Here is a 20144-nt window from a genome sequence, read left to right on the forward strand (position 1 = left end):
TGCTCTGACTGGCTCAGAGCAGGTGCTCTGAGGGCATCCATGGAACTGCCATCGGCCCTCCTGCCTCGGACATCCTCTCTGGGGCAGTCAGGATCCTGGAGTCACCAGCCCTGGGTCAGCTGCTGTCCTAGGTCCCTCCACACGGCTCTCTCTGGAGCCCAATGTCTTCTCCGTGACTCTCAGGACCCTTCACCATGTACCAGTCACCTGCTCCTCTCAGGGTCCCTTGAGGCCTTTCTACACGCACAGCCCTGTCTGGAACTCGGAAACCTCATGATGCCGGCTGCCCTCCCTTGCTGTCAGCGTTTTTCTTTTCTTTTTTTTTAAGACAGGGTCTCACTCTGTTGCCCAGGCTGGAATGCAGTGGCGTGATCTCAGCTCACGGCAGCCTCCGACTCCCGGGTTCAAATGATTCTCGTGCCTCAGCCCCCCAAGTAGCTGGGATTACAGGCTAATTTTTGTATTTTTAGTAGAGACTGGGTTTCACCATGTTGGCCAGGCTGGTCTCAAACTCCTCACCTCAAGAGATCTGCCTGCCTCAGGCTCCCAAGTGCTGGGATTACAGGCGTGAGCCACTGTGCCCGGACGCTGTCAGCGTCTTCTATACCTCTCCTAGGGTCACTGACCCTTCAGTTTGCCACCCTCCTGATCTTTGTCATCAACCTTGTGCCAAGCACCAGTCTTGTCTAGATCACCACCTCTGCTCTCAGTCACCCCATGACTGCACTAGTGACGCCTGTCCATCACTTACTGGCCCCGCCCACTGCTCCTCTGGCTCCACCCCATCCCTGGCACTCTGCCCACAGCCTCTGGCAACTCTGCCCACGGCCCGGCTCTCACCAGAATGTCTGCTTCAGGATCATGCCTTGCTCCTCCAGCCACGTCTTTCTGGCCTCTGCTGTCCTGCCCTTCCCAGCATCTACCACGGCTGGTGGGAATTCTAAGAAAAGACCCGCCAGAGGCTTTGGAAGGTGCCCATGTCCTTGGCTACACCAGGGTGCACAGTGGGTGGTTTGCTGTATGGCAAGGAATGCAGATGCCGCAGCCCAAGACGCTCCCCCGCAGAGGAGAGGAGCCTGGGATGGCAGGGGCCCGCTGGGGAAGGGGCAGGCATAGGCCTCTGAAGAGGAGGGGGGAAGCCCGAGTTAACTCCAGTGAGGGACGCAGTGACGGGCCACAGGAGCTCACCTTGGCCTGGGGGCGTGAGGCTCACAGCCTGGGAGAGGGCGGCCAGCACCGACTGCCCTGCCAGCCCAAGGCGCAGCCGTCCGCTCAGGGACCTGGGGAGAGAGCAGCCAGGGAAGGGGGCTTGTCTGCACCTCCCCGATCTTGCCTCCTCTCTTTTCTGGTCTACCCCACCGTGACATGTATAGACCCTCTCCTCAAAAACCAGAAGAATCTTCAGAGCCCGAAAGGGACCCCAGACATCACACAGCCCCATGTGACAGATGAGGAAACTGAGGGCAGGCAGTAGTGATCCTGCCAGCTAGCATGGACTGGGGAGGGGCACAAGTAGGTGCACCAGCACCTCTCATCTCAGCCGCCCTGAGGGGTTGGCGAGACTCAAGGAGGGTGAGTCAGGGAGAGAACTGAGCCTGGCGCCCGCCCTGGTGACTGTGATGGTCAGGACCCCAGCATGGTCCTTGCTTTGAGCCAGTGGCAGGAGGCAAGTGACTTAATTTGCCTCCCCGTGTCTCCATTTCCCCTTCTATAAACTGGAGGTGAGGGTAACAAGACCAGTCTCACAGAGTCGCTGGTAGGAACTGATAAGGCATGTGGCACAGGGCTGGGCACCTAAGAAATACTCCATGATGTGAGCCCTCAATGGCTTTGCTCTCACTGTCATGGCAAACAAATCCTGGCTTCCTGCTACAGGGCCTGTGCCCAGGACGAGGCAGACCTCACTAATCAATCACCGCACACCTCATCCACAGGGGCCCACGGGCCTTCTCTAGACAGCACTACCAAGGGACAGAAGCTGGCCTGCGAAAGGAAACAGTGCCCCTTCCCACTCTTCAGGGGCCAGGTCTCCTGCTCATGCTTTTCTCGTCCAAGGATGGTCAGGGCATTCGTGATGATTCCGGCTGCCAGTCCCTCCCTCCTTTCACCTCCGCGTCTGCAGTCCCCCTCCGCAGCCTCACAGGCCCACACACTCACCTGGCGATGAACCGGGCTTCTGAGTGGCGGCAGGCCACAAAGAGGCCTTTGATGATGTCTATCTTCTTGGCTGTGGACTGGAGAGTCGGGGGAGGAGCCGTCAGTGCCTGGTGAAGGCAGGGACCACACCTCCACCCCACCAGCCGCGCTGCTGCCCCGCATTTTGGAACACCTGCCCTCCTTCCCTCACCCCATCCCCATGTCCCAGCTCCCATGGCCGCCCACTTTTAGGGCAGTAAGAACGAGTTAGCTCTCCTTGCCTCCCTCTCCCTTTATCCAGGAAGTATTTAGAGTCCTGTCATGTGGCAGCCATGGTATTGGGTCTGCTAGACTCTGGAGAGAACCCCCTAGGCTTGGGTGCAGAAAGGAGGAGAGGAAGCCGTGCCCCCCACAAGCAGAACTGAAGTGACCCTGCCGATGGTCTACCCAGAAGCCTTCCTGATGCACACATGGCCTCAGGTCCCCAAAATGTCTGGGGTCCGGGGTGAGCAGCCCGCCACTCACAGCACTGCCAGTGAGCCTGGCGATGTCACGGAACTTGCTGAAGACCCCGGAAGCAGTGAGCGGAGGTGGTGGCAGCATGAGCCTCTGGGTGCTGCGGCTGTTCTCGGCCACCAGTCCCACGTCGCCCTTCTCGGCTGCCTCAGCCCGGACGGACTCCAGCTGCCGACCTTCAGGGGAGAGTGCGGGTGGGGGTGTCGAGGGTGACAGCTGTGGCTGCGTGTCTCCCTTCTCTGGCGGCCTGGATAAATTTTCTCCAGCTGTGTGCGCTTGTGGCGAGTCCCTGCACCTCCCTGTGTCTAACGCTCACCCACTTGGTAGAAACGGCTTGGGGATGGTGCCCCCAGCTACGCTGGCTGTAGGAAGCCAGCAGACATGCACGTGGAGCCAGGAAAGCGGTGGATGAACGAACATGACCACACTCAGGGGAGATATCTGGGCCGGTGTCATCAGGGAGCAGATGGGATTTAAAGCCATAGGCGGGACAAGATCACTAGGGACGTGAGTGTGGACAGAGCAGAGAAGGCCAAGGGACCCTTTCCTCTGGCGGGTCAGGAACATCTCTGGCAGTGACCAGTGACCCTTTGGCTTGTTTTGGAGCCACCAACTTACACACGTGGGATGTGCTCTGGCCCCACTTACTGTCCAGAGCTCGGTCCCGTGGGCGCCTGGGTGTAAGAGCTGGGGAGGTGGAGCCTCAAGTCACGGTGACAAGTGTGACAAGCAGCTCTCAACGTATCAGAACCAACACACCCTTGTCACCAGATACTGTGTGTCACCTCTTTTCTGTTCTGAAATGAAATGTGGAGATAACATAACCTGCCTACACATGTCGAAATAATGCCCTAACCCTAACCAGAAAAGAACGAAAGGGAAAGCAGTCTGTGATGAACAAGCACGCGTTTCAGTCCACGGACGCTTGGCTGCCGCACATGAGGGGACACACCAAACGGCCGGGTCTCGCACGTGAAGTGAAACTCCCATAAATGGGAACATCAGCAGTGAGTGTTCATCGGTATGTGACGTATTGACTCACACGTCAAAGGGGATGGGATTCTCCAAAGTGGTCAACAACTCACAACAAACCCAGGACTTGGGCAGCCACGGGGCCCACGAGGCGGCAGGGAGAGGAGTGTGAGTGTGAACACAAACATGCCAAGGGTGGAAGCATGAGAGAGCGGAAGAGGCCCCGGCCGCCATGGATCGCTGGGCAGGAAAGCCAGCATCTGCAACTTCTTTTGTGAGAAAAACAGATCCTTCTTTGTCCAAGCCAATGTAGTTGGGTTTTCATTACCGGCAGCTCAGAGTATTCTTAACAGACCCCGTGTGTGCTGGGTCTGGTATGACGTCAGCGCTCGAGAAACACATCGTGAGTGAATGAGTGAGAGAATCTTGAGTCTCATCTCCTCTGGCTCCCATAAGCCTGTAACTCTTTCCTGAGCCAAGTCAACTTTTCTCAGTCCCTGTGTCCTCTCGCGAAAGCCTGAAACCCCCGCCTTCCCTACACGTTGCTCTCCATGGCCCTAAGCCAGCTCCAGTGCACCCAGCACATCCTCTCCCCAAGTGGATGAGAACTCACCAGCGGGTGGTCATCCCTCCTACGCTGACCACTCCCGAACCCTGGGCTCTGAGCCAGACCTGGTGAGCCTCAGACCCATTTCCAAACGTCCTGGATGGCCCTGGGGGCCCACAGATAGAGGCTGCCCACGCCTGCCCCACGCTGGGGTGATTAATGCCCCCTGCAGGTGCCTGCCCCTCACCAGGGTCCCAGGCTGCTGATGGCTTCCTCATCCATCCCCTCGCCCAGGGAGATCCTGGAGGCATTCCTCCTGCCTTCTCACCCTGACACCCACTGTTTGCCGGATCTCTCCCGTGCTCCCTCTCTCCCAACTCCTGCCCTCTCCTCTCTCCTCTACAGCTGGGATGCAGCTCCTCTTCTCCCTGGATGCTGCCCCTTGCCTGCTCACAATCCTTCCATGGCTCTCCAGTGTCCTCATGATAAGCACCGAGCACTCCAGGCCTTTGCCAGGCGGGTCGTCCACATCACCAGCCTTTCCACCCAGCGCTGGCGGCTGGGCCCCTGCAGGCCATTGGCCCCTCACACACGGAGTTCCTTCCTCCCACTCCTTCCAGTCCCTCCAGTCGAAGTCCTTTCAGACCTCTCTACGCCCCAACCTTCAATCTCAGCCCCTGAATCCTGCTGTCGCTGCCTCCAGCATCTTTCCCCAGCCCTCCCCTTTAGTGCGCCCCACGGCCCCTGTCCCAACACAGGCCTGGTCCTCCCTTGCCTGAACCGCTGCCCCTATGTTCTCTCCCTCACCCCTGCAAATCTGTCCCCATCAGGCTCTCCTCCCTCTCAGCCTTTACCCCACCCCAGTTGCAGAGTCTCTCTCCGATCCGCCTGACCTCTGCATTTTCTCTGGCTGAGCTCCCGTCCTTCCGGTCCCTCCAACCACAGTCCCTCTTACCTGTGGCCTGGGCCACTGCCTTGAGAAGGACGCCATCACCCACGCCAAGCTCCAGGCCCTGCTGCGGTGGCCCAAGGTGGTTGAGGCTGAGGTAGAGGACCGGGAGGAGGTCTGGAGGCGACAGGGCCACCACGGAGCGCAGCAAGTTGCTCAGTGTCTCCACCATCCGGAGCCTGGAGGAGGGGACGGGGGTGTCATCACCTGGTTCTTCAAGGCCAAAGGGTGGTGTAGGGGTGGGGTAGGTTTAAGGGGGTGGACACTAGAAAGAAATGGAGAAAGGAGAAGAGGAAAGGGCTCGGGAACAGTCCCAGGCTCTGGGGCCTGGAGCCATGAGGAAAATCACAGATTGCTAAGTGGTGAGACCGCCTTTGCAAAACCCTAACTGAGGAAATGATGACAGTGGAAAGCAATCACACCTAACCGATTCCATCTTGCTTCCAACCTTTAAGCTGTCCTTGTTCAGTCCTGAGTATAGGAAGAACTAACTGTGGGAAGGAATTCGGTTCATGGTTTGACTCTGAAATGAAATTGGTAATAGCCCTTTCCGGAAAAGACCCCTTTTTGCCTAGGGACCTGCCTCTGCAAGACTCACAAATTAGCTACAAGATCAGAAATTTAGGTTTAGGGGTCACACAGCCTCTGGCTCCTCAGCCTTCTCCTGGGGATAACATCACTATTGTAAAACCTAAGATCAGGTCTTGAGAGAGTTTGCAGACCCTGCACTCAGCCTGACACCACTCAGACTGGTAATCTGGCTCAGCGAGTTTGCCATCTCATCCAGGAACGGAAGACAGCAAGAAAAACTCACTTTGACCCCCCGTGAGTCCATCTTCAACCTGACCAATCGGCACTCCCCACTTCCCAAGCCCCTACCTGCCAAATTTTCTTTAAAACCTCTGCTCCCCAAATGCTCAGGGAGACTGACCTGAGTGAAAATAAAACTCCGGTCTCCTGCCCAGCCAGTTCTGCGGGAATTACTCTCTCCACTGCAGTTCCCCCGTCTTGATAAATTGGCTCTGTCTAGGCAGCGGGCAAGGTGAACCCACTGGGCGGATACAGTGGGGGAGCGACTTGGTGTGACAGTAACAATGATGAAGATGGTGATGATCAGCCCAGAGAAATGACAGGGTGTTTTCTTTTTTTTTTTTTTTTTTGAAAGAGTCTCTCTCTGTCGCCCAGGCTGGAGTGCAGTGACGCAATCTCGGCTCACTGCAAGCTCCGCCTCCCGGGTTCACGCCATTCTCCTGTCTCAGCCTCCTGATTAGCTGGGACTACAGGCGCCCGCCACCACACCCGGCTAATTTTTGTATTTTTAGTAGAGACAGGGTTTCACCGTGTTAGCCAGGATGGTCTCAATCTCCTGACCTCATGATCCGCTGCCTCGGCCTCCCAAATTACAGGCGTGAGCCACCACACCTGGCCTGCTATGGAGCATTTTCTAAATTCAGGTGCTGGCTTTGAGCACTCCGCACTCTTTTTTTTAAGGCAGAGTCTCGCTCCGTCGCCCAAGGTGGAATGCAGTGGCACGATCTCGGCTCCCTGCAACCTCCACCTCGTGGGTTCGGGTCATTCTCCTCCGGAGTGGCTGGGACTAGCAGTGTGCGCCACCACGCCCGGCTCACTTTTGTTTAATTTTTAGTAGAGATGGGGTTTCAACATGTTGGTCAGGCTGGTCTTGAACTCCTGACCTCAAATGATCCGCATGCCTTGGCCTCCCAAAGTGCTGGGATTACAGGCGCGAGCCAACACGGCCAGCCACTTTGCACCTTTTAACTCACTGAATCTTCACAGCTCGCCTCTGAGGCAGGTACTATTATTATTTCCATCTTACAGATGAAGAAATGGAGGCACAGAGAGTCCACGGCCTGCCCAAGGTCACAGAGCAAGTATCAAGCTGAGATGTAAACCAAGGCCGTGTGCCTGAGGACTGTGCTCCCGGCCACTAAGCTGCACTGCCTCTAAAAAGAAAACCGTGTTTCTGTCTAAAACATCAAAGCTGGAAAGAATGGGTTTGTTACTGGCAAACTTAGGGGGCCTCATTAAAAAGAGAAGCTGTGTTTTTCTTACAGAAGTCTCATTACCAAGGTTTTTAAGGTTCAGAGAAGAAATACAAAAACCAACATTAGAGAAATCCCACAGTAATAATTGTAAGCAAGAGCCACCATTGGATGGTGCAGTGGGTGGAACAGCCTACCCCGAAATTCGTGTCTACTCAGAGCCTCACAACATGACCTGATTTGGAAACAAGGTCTTTTCAGGTAGGCTCTGAATCCAAAAAGCATCCTTACAAAATACAGAAGAGGGCTGGATGTGGTGGCTTAGGCCTGTAATCCCAGCATTTTGGGAGGCTGAGGCGGGCAGATTACTTGAGGTCAGGAGTTCGAGACCAGCCTGGCCAACATAGTGAGATCCTGTCTCTATTAAAAATACAAAATTAGGGCCAGGCGTGGTGGCTCACGCCTGTAATCCCAGCACTTTGGGAGGCCGAGGCAGGCAGATCACGAGGTCAGGAGATCGAGACCATCCTGGCTAACTCTGTGAAACCCTACTAAAACACACACAAAAAAATTAGCTGGGCATGGTGGCGGGCGCCTGTAGTTCCAGCTACTCGGAAGGCTGAGGCAGGAGAATGGTGTGAACCCGGGAGGCGGAGCTTGCAGTGAGCTGAGATCGCGCCACTGCACTCTAGCCTGGGTGACAGAGCGAGACTCTGTCTCAAAAAAAAAAAGTGCTGGGCCGGGCGTGGTGGCTCAAGCCTGTAATCCCAGCACTTTGGGAGGTCGAGATGGGCGGATCACGAGGTCAGGAGATTGAGACCATCCTGGCTAACATGGGGAAACCCCATCTCTACTAAAAAATACAAAAAAACTAGCCGGGCGAGGTGGCGGGCGCCTGTAGTCCCAGCTACTCAGGAGGCTGAGGCAGGAGAATGGCGTAAACCCGGGAGGCAGAGCTTGCAGTGAGCCGAGATCCGGCCACTGCACTCCAGCCTGGGTGACAGAGTGAGACTCCGTCTCAAAAAAAAAAAAAAAAGTGCTGGTAACATATGCAATGTGAGAAAGAAGGGACACTACAGCGCAGTCACAACAGGCTCGAATCACTTAACCAACATGGACACATATGGAAGTGGGGTTGACAGTGAAGGCAGGAAGCAGAATGAGCCGCACATCTGGGCTCACCCTTGTGTCTTGCTCTGACCCATGAGAACGAGGCGGAAAGTCAAGAGGACCTGCTTTTGTGACCATGTCTGACATCCACGATCACACGCCCGAATGGGGTCGGAGGCCAAGTTGAAAGGATTTGGCGGAACAAGGCAGCATGGACCGCCGTGCAGACGACAGGGCCAGAAGCGTCCCCGCCCCCGCCCAGGCAGGCCTGATTAGTTACCGGGCAGACACCTCCTCGATCTTCTCAAACGTCCGGGCCACGGCCAGGTAAGGGACCCTGGGGAAGGAACAGAGCCGCAAGAGCGACAGTGGTGCCGGCTATACCACGCTGCCCGTCTGCACCCTTGCTTCCTCACGCCTCCCTGGGAAACCCTTGCCAATACCCAAATGCATGAGCTCACTGCCCAGGGCTGTCTCTCTGTCCCTTTCAATGCTGCTGATTGTCGCCAAAACACAGGAGGGAGAGACTTGACCATTTCTCCCAACCAAGGCTCTGCTTAGAGAGCCTCCGGCGGCAACAGGGACTGCAGGGGGACAGTGTGAAAAGGGAGAAACCTCACTTCTGGCCCGGTTTCCAGCAGGCGTCTTCCACGGGATGGTAGTTGTTCTTGGCAGGATTGTAACCGGATGGGTCCAGGGGTCTATGGAGGCAAAAGGGAGGTTGAATTGCAATAGAGCCCTGGGTCAAAGCGAAGTCATTCCTCCAACTGTGATGTGCCAGGCTCTGTTCAAGGCACACAGTGCAGAGCTGGATAAAACAAAGTTTGCTAACCTGGAGCTCACATTCCAGCAGGAGAGTCAGAGGAAAGCGGGCCAAAAAAACCCCTGTACAAACACATCATTAGTTTTAGGTGTTAAAAAAAATCTTTCAGAAAACAAAAGAAAGCTGAGTAGAGGGAGAGGAAGAGATGAGAGGTGCTGCTTCACAGGGCGGTCAGGGAACGCCGGAGACATCTGGGCAGAATGAGGGGAGGGGTTGGCACAATGGGCAGCAGGGGAAGAGCATTCCAGGCAGCGAGAATAGCGAGTGCAAAGGCCCCGAGGTGCAGACAAGCTTGAGAAACAGAAAAGGGATCGCATGGCTGGGGTAGGACAGAGGAAGGCGCGTACAGTCCTGGGTGTCGCAAAGTGCCAGGTGCCGTGCTAATACCACGTTGATTAACAATCAGACGTGCGGGTGCAATGGGAGCTGGGTCCTGAGGGAAGCCTGCTGGGCAGGGTGGGTTGGGGACAGTGTTCTAGGCCGGGGGCAAGCATGTTCAGAAGCAGGGCGGAGGCTGGGTGCGGTGACTCACGCTTGTAATCCCAGCACTTTGGGAGGCTGAGGCGGCCGGATCACCTGAGATCAGGAGTTTGAGACCAGCCTGGACAACATGGTGAAACCTGGTCTCTACTAAAAAATACAAAAATTAGCCAGGCTTGGTGGCAGGCACCTGTAATTCCAGCTACTTGGGAGGCAGAGGCAGAAGAATCACTTTAACTCAGGAAGTAGAGGTTGCAGTGAGCTGAGATGGCGCCACTGCACTCCAGCCTGGGCAACAGAGTGAGACTCCGTCTCAAAAAAAAAAAAAGCAGGGAGGAATGACAGGACATGGGGACACGGTGTGCGGAGGGAGCAGGAGGAGGCTGCAGATGCCAGGAGGCTGCAATCTAAGGTGGACAGGGCTGGCTCATGAGGGCACTGGGAAGCCCAGCATTTATCCTCTGTGCTGGGGGGAATAGCAGATGGGTTTCAAGCATGGCGGGGGGTGACATCATCACTATAGGATATGTATCCACCCGTGCATCCAATCAGTCTTCAGTGTGGCCTCCTGCGTGCGTATTAGGTGTCATGGGAATCAGCCCAGACATCTCCTCAAATAATTAACAAAATTACAGTGAAGCAACGAATTGTTTAACAACCTACTCAGGGTCCCACAGCCCCAGCACACTATGCACATCACCAGGGCCAGGGCGGGGCGGCCAGCTCTCTATGGTTCATCCCCATGGGCCGCCCACGGCTGGCACAGAAGGGGTGTTCAGGGAATTTTAAGGCAGAGGAGATGCGCCTACTGGCTTCCAGCACATACACTAAATCTGGTGAGTTCAGGCCAGGTGTAGTGGCTCCCGCCTGTAATCCCAGTACTTTGCGAGGCCGAGGTGGATGGACCACCTGAGGCTAGGAGTTCAAGACTAGCCTGACCAACATGGTGAAACCATGTCTCTACTAAAAATACAAAAATTAGCTGGGTGTGGTGGCGTGTACCTGTAATCCCAGCTACTTGGGAGGCTAAAGCAGGAGAATCGCTTGAACCTGGGAGGTGGAGGTTGTAGTGACCTGAGATGGCACCACTGCACTGTAGCCTAGGCAACAGAGCAAGACTCTGTCTCAAAAATTAAAAATCTGGTGAGTTCAGAGCCAGAGGAACAGAGAAGTAGGAAGCGAGGCCAGAGAGAGAGGTGGAGGTCAGCTGTCGAATGGGCGTAGATTTTCTCCTGAGGGCTCTGGGGAACCCTAGAGGGGCAGAGTCAACTCTGGGTGTTAGGAAGATCCCCCAGGCTCTACGGGGATCAGACTGAGGATGAAAGACTGGAGGCAGGGTCAGGGGGTGGCTGGGGCCATGGTCAGCAAACTTCGATCCTGGACCGTTTCTACAGGTCCTGGGAGCTAAGAATGGTTTTGCAACAGGAGCCAAATGTGTCCCGTAAAGCCTACAATATTTACTCCCTGGCTCTTTATAGAAAAGGTTTGCCGAGTCCTGCAAGAGGAGGAAGCCTGAGCTGGGGGTGGGGCTGTGGGAATGCAGAGAAGGAAACACAGCTCGAAGACCCTTTCCAGACCCGGACACTGACTCACCCCTCAGCAGCTCCCTCCTTTCCTGGAGCCCCTGGCTCCTCCTCCTTCACTTCTTTTTTGACTGCTGGCTTCCGGGGCGCTAGGAATGAAGATAGAAAACAGTGGGTCTTTTCTCCTTCCGGTAGCCCCCACCTCCCATCCATTCTGCACCCAGCACTGCCCCAGTGCGTGGGGAGATGGGTGACAGGCTGGTAGAGACGAGGCTGACTTTCCAACCAGCAGGAAAGGGAGAAGGGTCTCACAGCATCTCAGGCCTCTGGAGACAGGCCCACCAGCCTCCTGCCTGGACAACCCCGGGAGGTGGGGTGAGCAAAGAAAACTCACTGAAGAAGCTGCTGAGCGTCTTGGGAGCGCTGCGGGGAGGCTTGGTCTGCTCTTCCTCCTCCTGCAGTTCCTGCCTCGTGGCCACCTCGGGCTCCGAAACGCTTTCCGTCAGGGTCTCTGCTTCTGTGGTGAGAGCGCTCAGACAGTGATGCAAACTCTTTTGACCCTGAGACTTTTTTTTTTAACCTCCAAGATCATTCTGACCCCACAGATGGAAGATATAGCTAAACCTACCCTTTTCCTTTCTGCTAGCTTTGAGCTGAGATCTCAGGCCTGCTGTCTACTCCTCAGTGCTAAACTAGTGGAATTCTAGCACTTGGCCTGCAGTAGGAGACTTAGGAATAGTGGTAAAAAGAAATCTCATCCTCATGAGAAGAAAATATTCCCAGTCCTCCCAGCAGCTGCAGAAAATCAGATACAACTCTGGATCCCTAAAATTCTCCCTGCAAGCGTTTCTAACACAGAGGCCTCACGGCCACTTGGACCACCCTGCGAGGGTAACTTCAGCCTCTAAAATCCTGTAACTCAGTTTGGTTGTCTAACTTAATTAATAACATTTAATTTACACCTATGACTTCTGAAAGCTGTGAACACGTTTTATCTTTTACTTTTTTTGAGGCAGGGGAGCTCTTGCTCTGTCACCCAGGCTGGAGTGCAGTGGTGCGATCATAGCTCACGGCAACCTCCACCTCCTGGACTCGAGCAATCCTCCCACCTCAGCCTCCCAAGTAGCTGGGACTACAGGTGCGTGCCACCACACCCAGCTCATTTTTGTATTTTTTTTGGTAGAGATGGGGTTTCGCCACGTTGCCCAGGCTGGTCTCGAACTCCTGGGCTCAAGCAGTCCATCCACCCCAGCCTCCCAAAGAGCTAGGATAACAGGTATGAGCCACCGCACCTGGCCTATGAAGACTTTTTAAAGAATGACTGGCTCTTTCCTCCTTTCCCACATGCATGGGAAAAAATAATAATTAAAAAAAAAAAAAAAGTAATAAAAACTATTCTTCTTCTAGATTTTGCACTTAAGCAGTAAGTTTGAGAATCTATGCCTTGTTTAAATTAATTGTCCTCCAAAGACTTCTGACCCCAAAATCAGGAGGCGGGGCAGGGCGGAGGAGAGGACCGGAAACTCACCGGAGGTCTTTAGGGGCTTGGGAGGTGTGGTGGGCTGGTCCCTGTCTTCTCCTTCCTTCTCTGTTGCCACTTCAGCCTCTGTGAGGCTTTCTTCTGGGGTCTCCACTTCTGACAATAGACAGAACGGTCAGATGGCAAAAAAATCACAGTGAACCTACAAGGGCATTTTGACTCTGGAGGCAATCTGCCCTCATCTGTCATCTGTTTTTTGTTGTTGTTGTTGTTGTTTTGAGACAGAGTTTCGTTCTTGTCACCCAGGTTGGAGTGCAATGGTGCGATCTCGGCTCACTGCAACCTCCGCCTCCTGGGTTCAAGTGATTATCCGGCCTCAGTCTCCCGAGTAGCTGGGATTACAGGCACCCGCCACCACGTCTGGCAGTAGCCAGACTTGTACTTTTGTACTTTTAGTAGAGACGGGATTTCACCATGTTGGCCAGGCTGGTCTTGAACGACTGGCCTCAGGTGAGCCACCCGCCTCGGCCTCCCAAAGTGCTGGGATTACAGTTCTATCTTGTACCAATCCAAGGTACCTGTTAAGTGGCGGGCCATGTAAGACCCTGCTCCTTGTCAACCCCAAGCAAGGCAGGGACCTTGAGGGAGTCCAGCCCCCATTTACCTATGTAGCCAAGACATACACGGTGTGTCTTTCTTTACAAACGATTCCTTTAGTGTTATTCACCCCAAAATAGAATCTGAAAGGGTTAAAAATGCAAATGACGGCCTGCTATAGACAAAAACTTTTAAAGTTAAAAAAAATCATACCTGTAGGGTCACAATAAAAACTGCAAAAACCATCTTGGGGAAAATCTGCCTTAGTAGAAAGAGGCCACCTTCGCTGCCCCTCACTGGACACTGACAATGGCTGAAAGTGTAGTTTACAGTAAAATTTGTACTAAAAATTATCAATAAGAAATCAAATCTTTTTTTTTTTCTTTTTTTGAGACGGAGTCTCCCTCTGTCGCCCAGGCTGGAGTGCGGTGGCGCAATCTCAGCTCACTGCAACCTCCACCTCCTAGGTTCAAGTGATTCTTGTGCCTCAGCCTCCTGAGTAGCTGGGACTACAGGCGCCCGCCACCATGCCCAACTAATTTTTGCAATTTTGGCAGGGATGGGGTTTCACCATGTTGGCCAAGCTGGTCTCTAACTCCCGACCTCAAGTGATCCACCTGCCACAGCCTCCCACACTGCTGGGATTATAGGCATGAGCCACCGCACCTGGCCAAGAAATCAAATCTTAACCAAATTTAAATCTGCCCTGGGAAAATGGACCTTTTATTTGTTTGCAGAAACAAAAAACCTGACGACCTTAAAGCCTGCAATTGGTGTAATCTCATGCGGGCCCCAGATGATCAATGGATCAGATCTTTATGGCTGTTTCCGGTGGGTTCACCAACATGCCGGGAACTCACTGGGCACTGCAAGGTATTTTGGATTTTTCCAAGGAAACCCGGCGACACCTGTTGGCCACTGTATGAACTACAAGTTCGAGGTATTTCAGTTTTCAGTATTATGTCACATTCCTTGCAATGACACTGCATCTCTGCAAAGCTGGGTTTTCATAGGTTGCTGCTATAAAAATCAAGTACTATACAAAAATTAACATAAAACAGGATATGACGGTGGCAGTTTTCAATTAGATTCCACTGTTTAAGATGTTATAGAGTATCCAAGGCATTTCCCACAAGTAATTGTGGTTATTTAAGAACAAAATACAGGCTGGGTGCGGTGGCTCATGCCTGTAATCCCAGGGCTTTGTGAGGCCGAGGTGGGTGGATCATGTGAGCTCAGGAGTTTGAGACCAGCCTGGTCAACATAGTGAAATCCCATCTCTACTAAAAATACAAAAATTAGCTGGGCATGGTGGTGGGTGTCTGTAATCCCAGCTACATGGGAAGCTGAGGTGGGAGAATCACTTGAGCCTGGGAGGTGGAGGCTGCAGTGAGCCCAGACTGCACCACTGTACTCTAGCCTGAGTGACAGAGTGAGACTCTGTCTCAAAAAAAAAGAAGAACAAAACACAAATATTACTTTTTTTTTTCAATGTATGTATAGTATCTACTAGATGTTTGTATATTACCACTTAATCAATAGAACTGATAAGGTATTGGCCTAGGAGCACTGTAAAAAAAATTACTAAGACATCATGGGTGCTGTGAACTAAGAAAGTTTGGGAACCTCAGCTTTATGGTAAAATTTACAAGGAAAATGAAATCATTTAGAAGAAAATAGTTTCCATTAAATAAATATAAAAACAGAAAATAAAAATGGGAAATTGTGCCTGAATTATGACTAAATTAAGATGTCCAAACAAATATATTCCACAATGTTTTCAGAACAAAAGTTCCCATATTGGTAGGTGGAATTCCTGGGGTTCCTGGACACAGGCATCAAATCGGCAGTGTCCGAACATCCTGAGCTCTCAGGCCCCTGCCCTTGCGGATCCCCCACCACGCACATACACAGTTCTCTCCTCCTGGGGGCTCACCTTCCTCCACCTTCTTCCTTTTGGCTTCTCTGTCCTCGTCCGCACTCTGCTCTTCCAGGACTTCCTGAATGGTCCGTTTCGGGAGCTGCTTCCGAGCTGGGGAGGCAAAGGGCTTGGTGTAGCTGACCTCACTGGCTTGTGTGCTCCCATCCCAGAGAGCTCAGACCCGCTGATGTAGCCCCTGGAAGGCTCTGGGCCCTCTCCCCTTCTCTGCCTGCACATAGCCACTGCCCCAGTGCAGGCCACACCCTTCAATCCCTGCTGCTTCCTGGCTGTGTGACCTTGAGCAGGTTACTTAATTTCTCTGTGCTTTGCTCTCTCACGACTGCAGAATGGAAATAATCCCCACAAGGAAACAATGATGTAATGTACTCGGCACAGTACCGATTCCAGCAGGTCCCCTGAGCTCCCCACTGCTCCCCTCAGATCTTAACTGCCTCCATGTGTTCCAGACAGCTTCCCTGGAACCTCGGAATTCTGGAAGTGGCAGGGAATAAACTAGCCCCAGGAGAAGCCCTCACCCCATGGTCAGCAGGAGTTGGTGTATCAATACCCCAGCTGCCTCACATCTCGCGGATCACTCTGGAGCATTGATACCGTCCTCCAGAGAATCCCACAAAACCAAGCTCCAGCTGCCCAGTGTGTAGCAGACCTAACGGCCCATCCCGTGTTGGCTGCTCCCCTGCCTTGAATCACCCTCTGTTCCCTGCACCTCCTAAACAAATTACTTGCATTTGGATCCCTGTTTCAGAGCTTCAGAGCCTGCTTCCAGAAGACTCTAAACTAACTAAACCTAACTAACCCTTGATGAAGAGCTCACACGAAGGCAGTTACACGCAGCTTCACTGTTATATCTCATGGTGGCCATTGCACCACCTGGTCCCTGGTCTCCCGGCCCCCAGTGGCTCCTTCAACCTTCTATCAGCATGGCAGGCACTGTCTCTCCCTGCTCAAAACCCTTCCATGATTCCACATTCTCTGCTGTATCCAGGATAAAGTCTTTTGATGTCTACCCTGATCCTACCTAATCTCTCTCCATCTGACCTTCTAACCCGTCCCACACCACATACTCCACCTTCTTTCATATCACTGCTAAACTGGGGTGTTTCCAGACACACCCAGTCATGTCACCCCTCCTGGCCTCAGCATGTGCAGTTTGAGACCCAGCTCAATGTCACTCCCTCTAAACACGATCCCCTGACACGCCCCCAGGGCCAACCTCAGCATCCACCCGGAGCTCCCAGCATGCCCTCAGCCACACTGTGACTTCCTTATGGCCACCTTTCATTCAGGCATGAACCTGCCTCCCCAGCTCACAGCCCTTCCGTGGTTCCCGGGATCTGCAGCACGAAGCCCAGGCTCCTTAGCTGGGCGTGCAAGACCTTTTCAGATCCAGCCCCCACTCTCCTCTCTAGCTCACCTCTCACCACGTGCTATTCTCAAACTTTCCCTGCTCCTCAGATCGCATCCGGTTCTCCAGAAACAAGGAAGTGGATGAGAGGCCCCAAACATGCCGTGCTGTTCCCATCTCGAGGCCTCTGCACGCGCCTTTCTTGTCTGAGAAACGTGCATCTGTCCTTTCTCAACATGGCCAACTCCAATCCATCTTCTAAGACTCGGCTCAGCCATCACCTCCCCTAGGCCGCTTGACTTCTCAGCTCCCAGAGTACCCTGCGTCACCCAGCGTCGTCCGATGGAAAGATCTGGCAAGCCATGTACGTAACCTTAAACTTTCTTGCAGCCACGTTAATAAAAAGCGGGAAAAACCAGGTTGAACTTGGTTTGAAGAATCCATGTTGCTCAACACATCTAAAATAGTATGATTCCAACATTCTTTTCTCATGCTAGGTCTTCAAAATCCAATGAACTCACTGCGCATCTCCAGTTGGACACCAAATGTTTCATCGGAAACATGGTCTGTGTAGGTTTCATAAAATCTACGGCTATTCACATACCAAAGCTGTTCCAAAATTACGTGGAAAAAGTACAGTCTTTACTCACTGAATCGCATATTAGCTTTCAAATATAAATTCAGCTGAAAGGATCTAACATGAAAGATCCAGCTCCTCCGTCACACTCACCACGCTAAAGTGCTCAGCAGGCCGGACCGGACAGCAAGGGCTCACGCTGCCCTGCGTTACGTGTGGGTCTCTCGCCCTGTTCTTCCCCCACAGCAAACATCCCCATTCCCTCTTAGGACAAAGATGCTGTTCCCCAGGCTGGCTTTCCAGGACCTTCTCACTTCATTGCTCATCGTCCCCAATCCTGCCCTCTACACACCAGCATGCCAGGCCCTGAGCGGCCCCCAGGCCTTCTCAATTTATATGTTCCCTTGCCTAGCATGCTCCCCTCCTCCTTTGCTGGTTGCCTCTTCTTTGTCCTAAAGGGCTGAGTTTGGTGAGCCTCTCTTCCGGAAGTCTCCCTTGAGCCACGGCCCCGCGCTTGTGTTCCCACATGAGCTGTGAGGCCTCCGTCTCAGCAGATAATTACAATCACAATGACCAACAATGACTGAGCCTTGACTGAAGGCTGGGCCCAGTTCTGAGCAGCTTACACGTTCTATCTTCTAACTCAGATATTTCTGTGCGGTAGGTGCTGTCATTATCATCGTCTCTACAGATAAAGCAACCTAAGCTCAGAGAAGGTCGGTCATTTGTCCCAGGTCATACAGCCAGTGGATGGTGGACCTGTGCTCTTAACCACAACACTGAGACCACCACTGTCATAAGGATGACTACCTTGGATGGAAATCCAAGCAGGGAGAAAGGCAGGCGACTGGCCGGTGTGGTGACTCATGCCTGTAATCCCAGCATTTTGGGAGGCTGAGGTGGGTGGATCACCTGAGGTCAGGAGTTCGAGACCAACCTGGCCAACAAAGTGAAACCCCGTCTCTACTAAAAATATAAAAATTAGTCAGGCACGGTGGCACGCTCCTGTAATCCCAGCTACTCAGGAAGCTGAGGCAGGAGAATTGCTTGAACCCAGGAGGCAGAGGTTGCAGTGAGCTGAGATCTCGCCACTGTACTCCAGCCTGGGCAACAGAGCAAGACTATGTCTCAAAAAACAAACAAACAAAAAAAGAAAGGCAAGCGACTGAAGGGGCAGCGGCCCGTGTATTCTCACCTGTGCGACGCTTCGGGATCCCTGATGGGGAGCTGTCCGTGGGAGAGGTGTCAGAGAGGGAAGCGTTGTTTTCAGGAGATGTGGCAGGACGGGGCGGGGAGACCTGTGAGCAGTCCAGGGCAGGCTTCTGGAAGACGAAAGAACAGTTCTAGAGTGAGCGGGGGGAAGAGGGACTCCATTTCCCAGAAGTTGAGAGTAGAGGGGACCAAAACCTCCTGTGTTTACCCTCCTCTCTGACCCTATGGTCTCAGCCCTAACTCAGGTCTGGCCTCTTCTCACCTGGGCCATCATCCCGCCCTCCAGTGCAGGATCATGGTCCCATCAAGGACCCCCCATAGCGCTTCTGTTTCCTGCAGTAACAGAATCTTCGATTCTCCTGCCTCAGTCTCCCGAGTAGCTGGGACTACAGGCCTGCACCACCATGCCTGGCTAATTTTTGTATTTTGAGTAGAGACGGGGTTTCACTACGTTGGCCAGCTCTACACAACGGGATGTCAGGGGAAATGATATACACCTCTTTGTATAGTTTTTTTTTTGAGACAGGGTCTCGCTCTGTCGCCCAGGCTGGAGTGCAGTGGCGCGATCTCGGCTCGCTGCAATCTCCGCCTCCCAGGTCCAAGGAATTCTCCTGCCTCAGCCTCCCGAGCAGCTAGGATAACACGTGCATGGCACCACGCCCAGCTAATTTTTGTATTTTTTATAGAGATGGGGTTTCACCATGTTGACCAGGCTGGTCTCGAACTCCTGAGCTCAAACGATCCTCCCGCCTTGGCCTCCAGAACACTGAAAATACAGGCATGAGCCACCATGCCCAACCTTCTCTCCATATAGATTAGATGTTTGTTCCCTCCAGGCCGCGTGTTGCAATCTGGTCTCCAATGTTGGAGGTATGACATGGTGGGAGGCATTTGGGTCACGTGGGCAGATCCCTCATGAATGGCTCGTACCCTCCTTGTGGGAGGAACCAAACTCTCCCTCTACTGGTTCACATGAGGGCTGTGGTTTAAAATGCCTCTCTCGCCATGTGACACACCTGCTCCTCCTCCACCTTCCACCGTGACTGGAAGCATCTTGAGGCCCAGGAGCAGATGCTGGCATTATCCTTTTTGTACAGCCTGCAGGACCGTGGGCCAAAATCAACCTCTTTATAAACTAACTGCTCTCAAGTATTCCTTTATAGCAATACGAAATGGACTAACATGCATTTCTTGGTTCAAATAACATCCACTTAATGTTGACTGGGTGCCCTCCTCTTCCTGTTGGTGGAATATGGATGTTCACAGGGACAAGGGCATCTACAGAGAGCAGACGACAGCACAGAGGAAGCCTGGGCCTCTCACCCTGTGAGACTGTCACATGAATCCTGGACTCTGCACTCATGAGTGAGAAAAATAAGTTTGCGTCTTGCCTGAGCCACTGCTACTGTGTCTCGGTTTCAATCACTCACCTCTCTTCTTACAGGACCCTGTGCCAGTTATTAAGTGATTTTCTCTCAGCTCCAAACCTGTCACTGGCCAGTCTCCCTCGTGATGCCAGGACTGGGACTCCACAAATCTCCTTCTTGCTCTGGCACCACCTCGGCATCAGGCAGTGCCAATGGAGGGAACTAGAGGGCACTGCATGATTGGAGACATAGCCGGCTTCTCTCCACCTGGGGGCTCAGCTGCTGGATCCCACTGAGTTTTTTCTAACACTCACGGGGCTTGCCACGTGGTACCTGATCAGAGACACTGGCATCTCCCACCCAGTGCTCCCTTCCTAAAAGATCAGAGTTCCAGGCTCTTGAGGCACCTTCTCTAAGCTCAGAGACCTGCCAGCAGTCCCGCCACAGAGGTGTGAATTTCAGCTCCAAAGCCACAGGGACGGTCGCTGCACCTGGCAGTTGCTACCTCCATGATGCCTTAGAGTTAGTTCTCTCTTTACCCCTTCAGTTACCTGTTTAACAACTG

The 20144-nt window shown here is 53.2% G+C and overlaps 1 protein-coding gene across 2 annotated transcripts in view; it reads right to left on the minus strand.

The window, feature by feature from the left end:
* Window positions 1-20144, minus strand: part of LIG1 (DNA ligase 1) — a 50866-nt gene that overhangs the window by 19965 nt on the left and 10757 nt on the right. Inside the window, exons 5-16 of one of the 2 annotated variants that reach the window (XM_005589727.5) lie at window positions 18196-18322; window positions 15073-15168; window positions 12588-12692; window positions 11454-11576; window positions 11130-11208; window positions 8854-8934; window positions 8514-8570; window positions 5127-5299; window positions 2662-2828; window positions 2158-2234; window positions 1189-1280; window positions 841-940 (exon numbers count right to left, since the gene is read on the minus strand). In XM_005589727.5, the coding sequence (XP_005589784.3) occupies window positions 841-940; window positions 1189-1280; window positions 2158-2234; window positions 2662-2828; window positions 5127-5299; window positions 8514-8570; window positions 8854-8934; window positions 11130-11208; window positions 11454-11576; window positions 12588-12692; window positions 15073-15168; window positions 18196-18322 (1277 nt within the window). Of the gene's footprint in view, window positions 1-840; window positions 941-1188; window positions 1281-2157; window positions 2235-2661; window positions 2829-5126; window positions 5300-8513; window positions 8571-8853; window positions 8935-11129; window positions 11209-11453; window positions 11577-12587; window positions 12696-15072; window positions 15169-18195; window positions 18323-20144 lie in introns of both variants that reach the window. The other variant, XM_005589724.5, reaches the window with a different exon arrangement.

Source organism: Macaca fascicularis, chromosome 19 (genome assembly GCF_037993035.2).
Source record: "Macaca fascicularis isolate 582-1 chromosome 19, T2T-MFA8v1.1".
In the NCBI taxonomy this organism is placed as follows: Eukaryota; Metazoa; Chordata; class Mammalia; order Primates; family Cercopithecidae; genus Macaca; species Macaca fascicularis.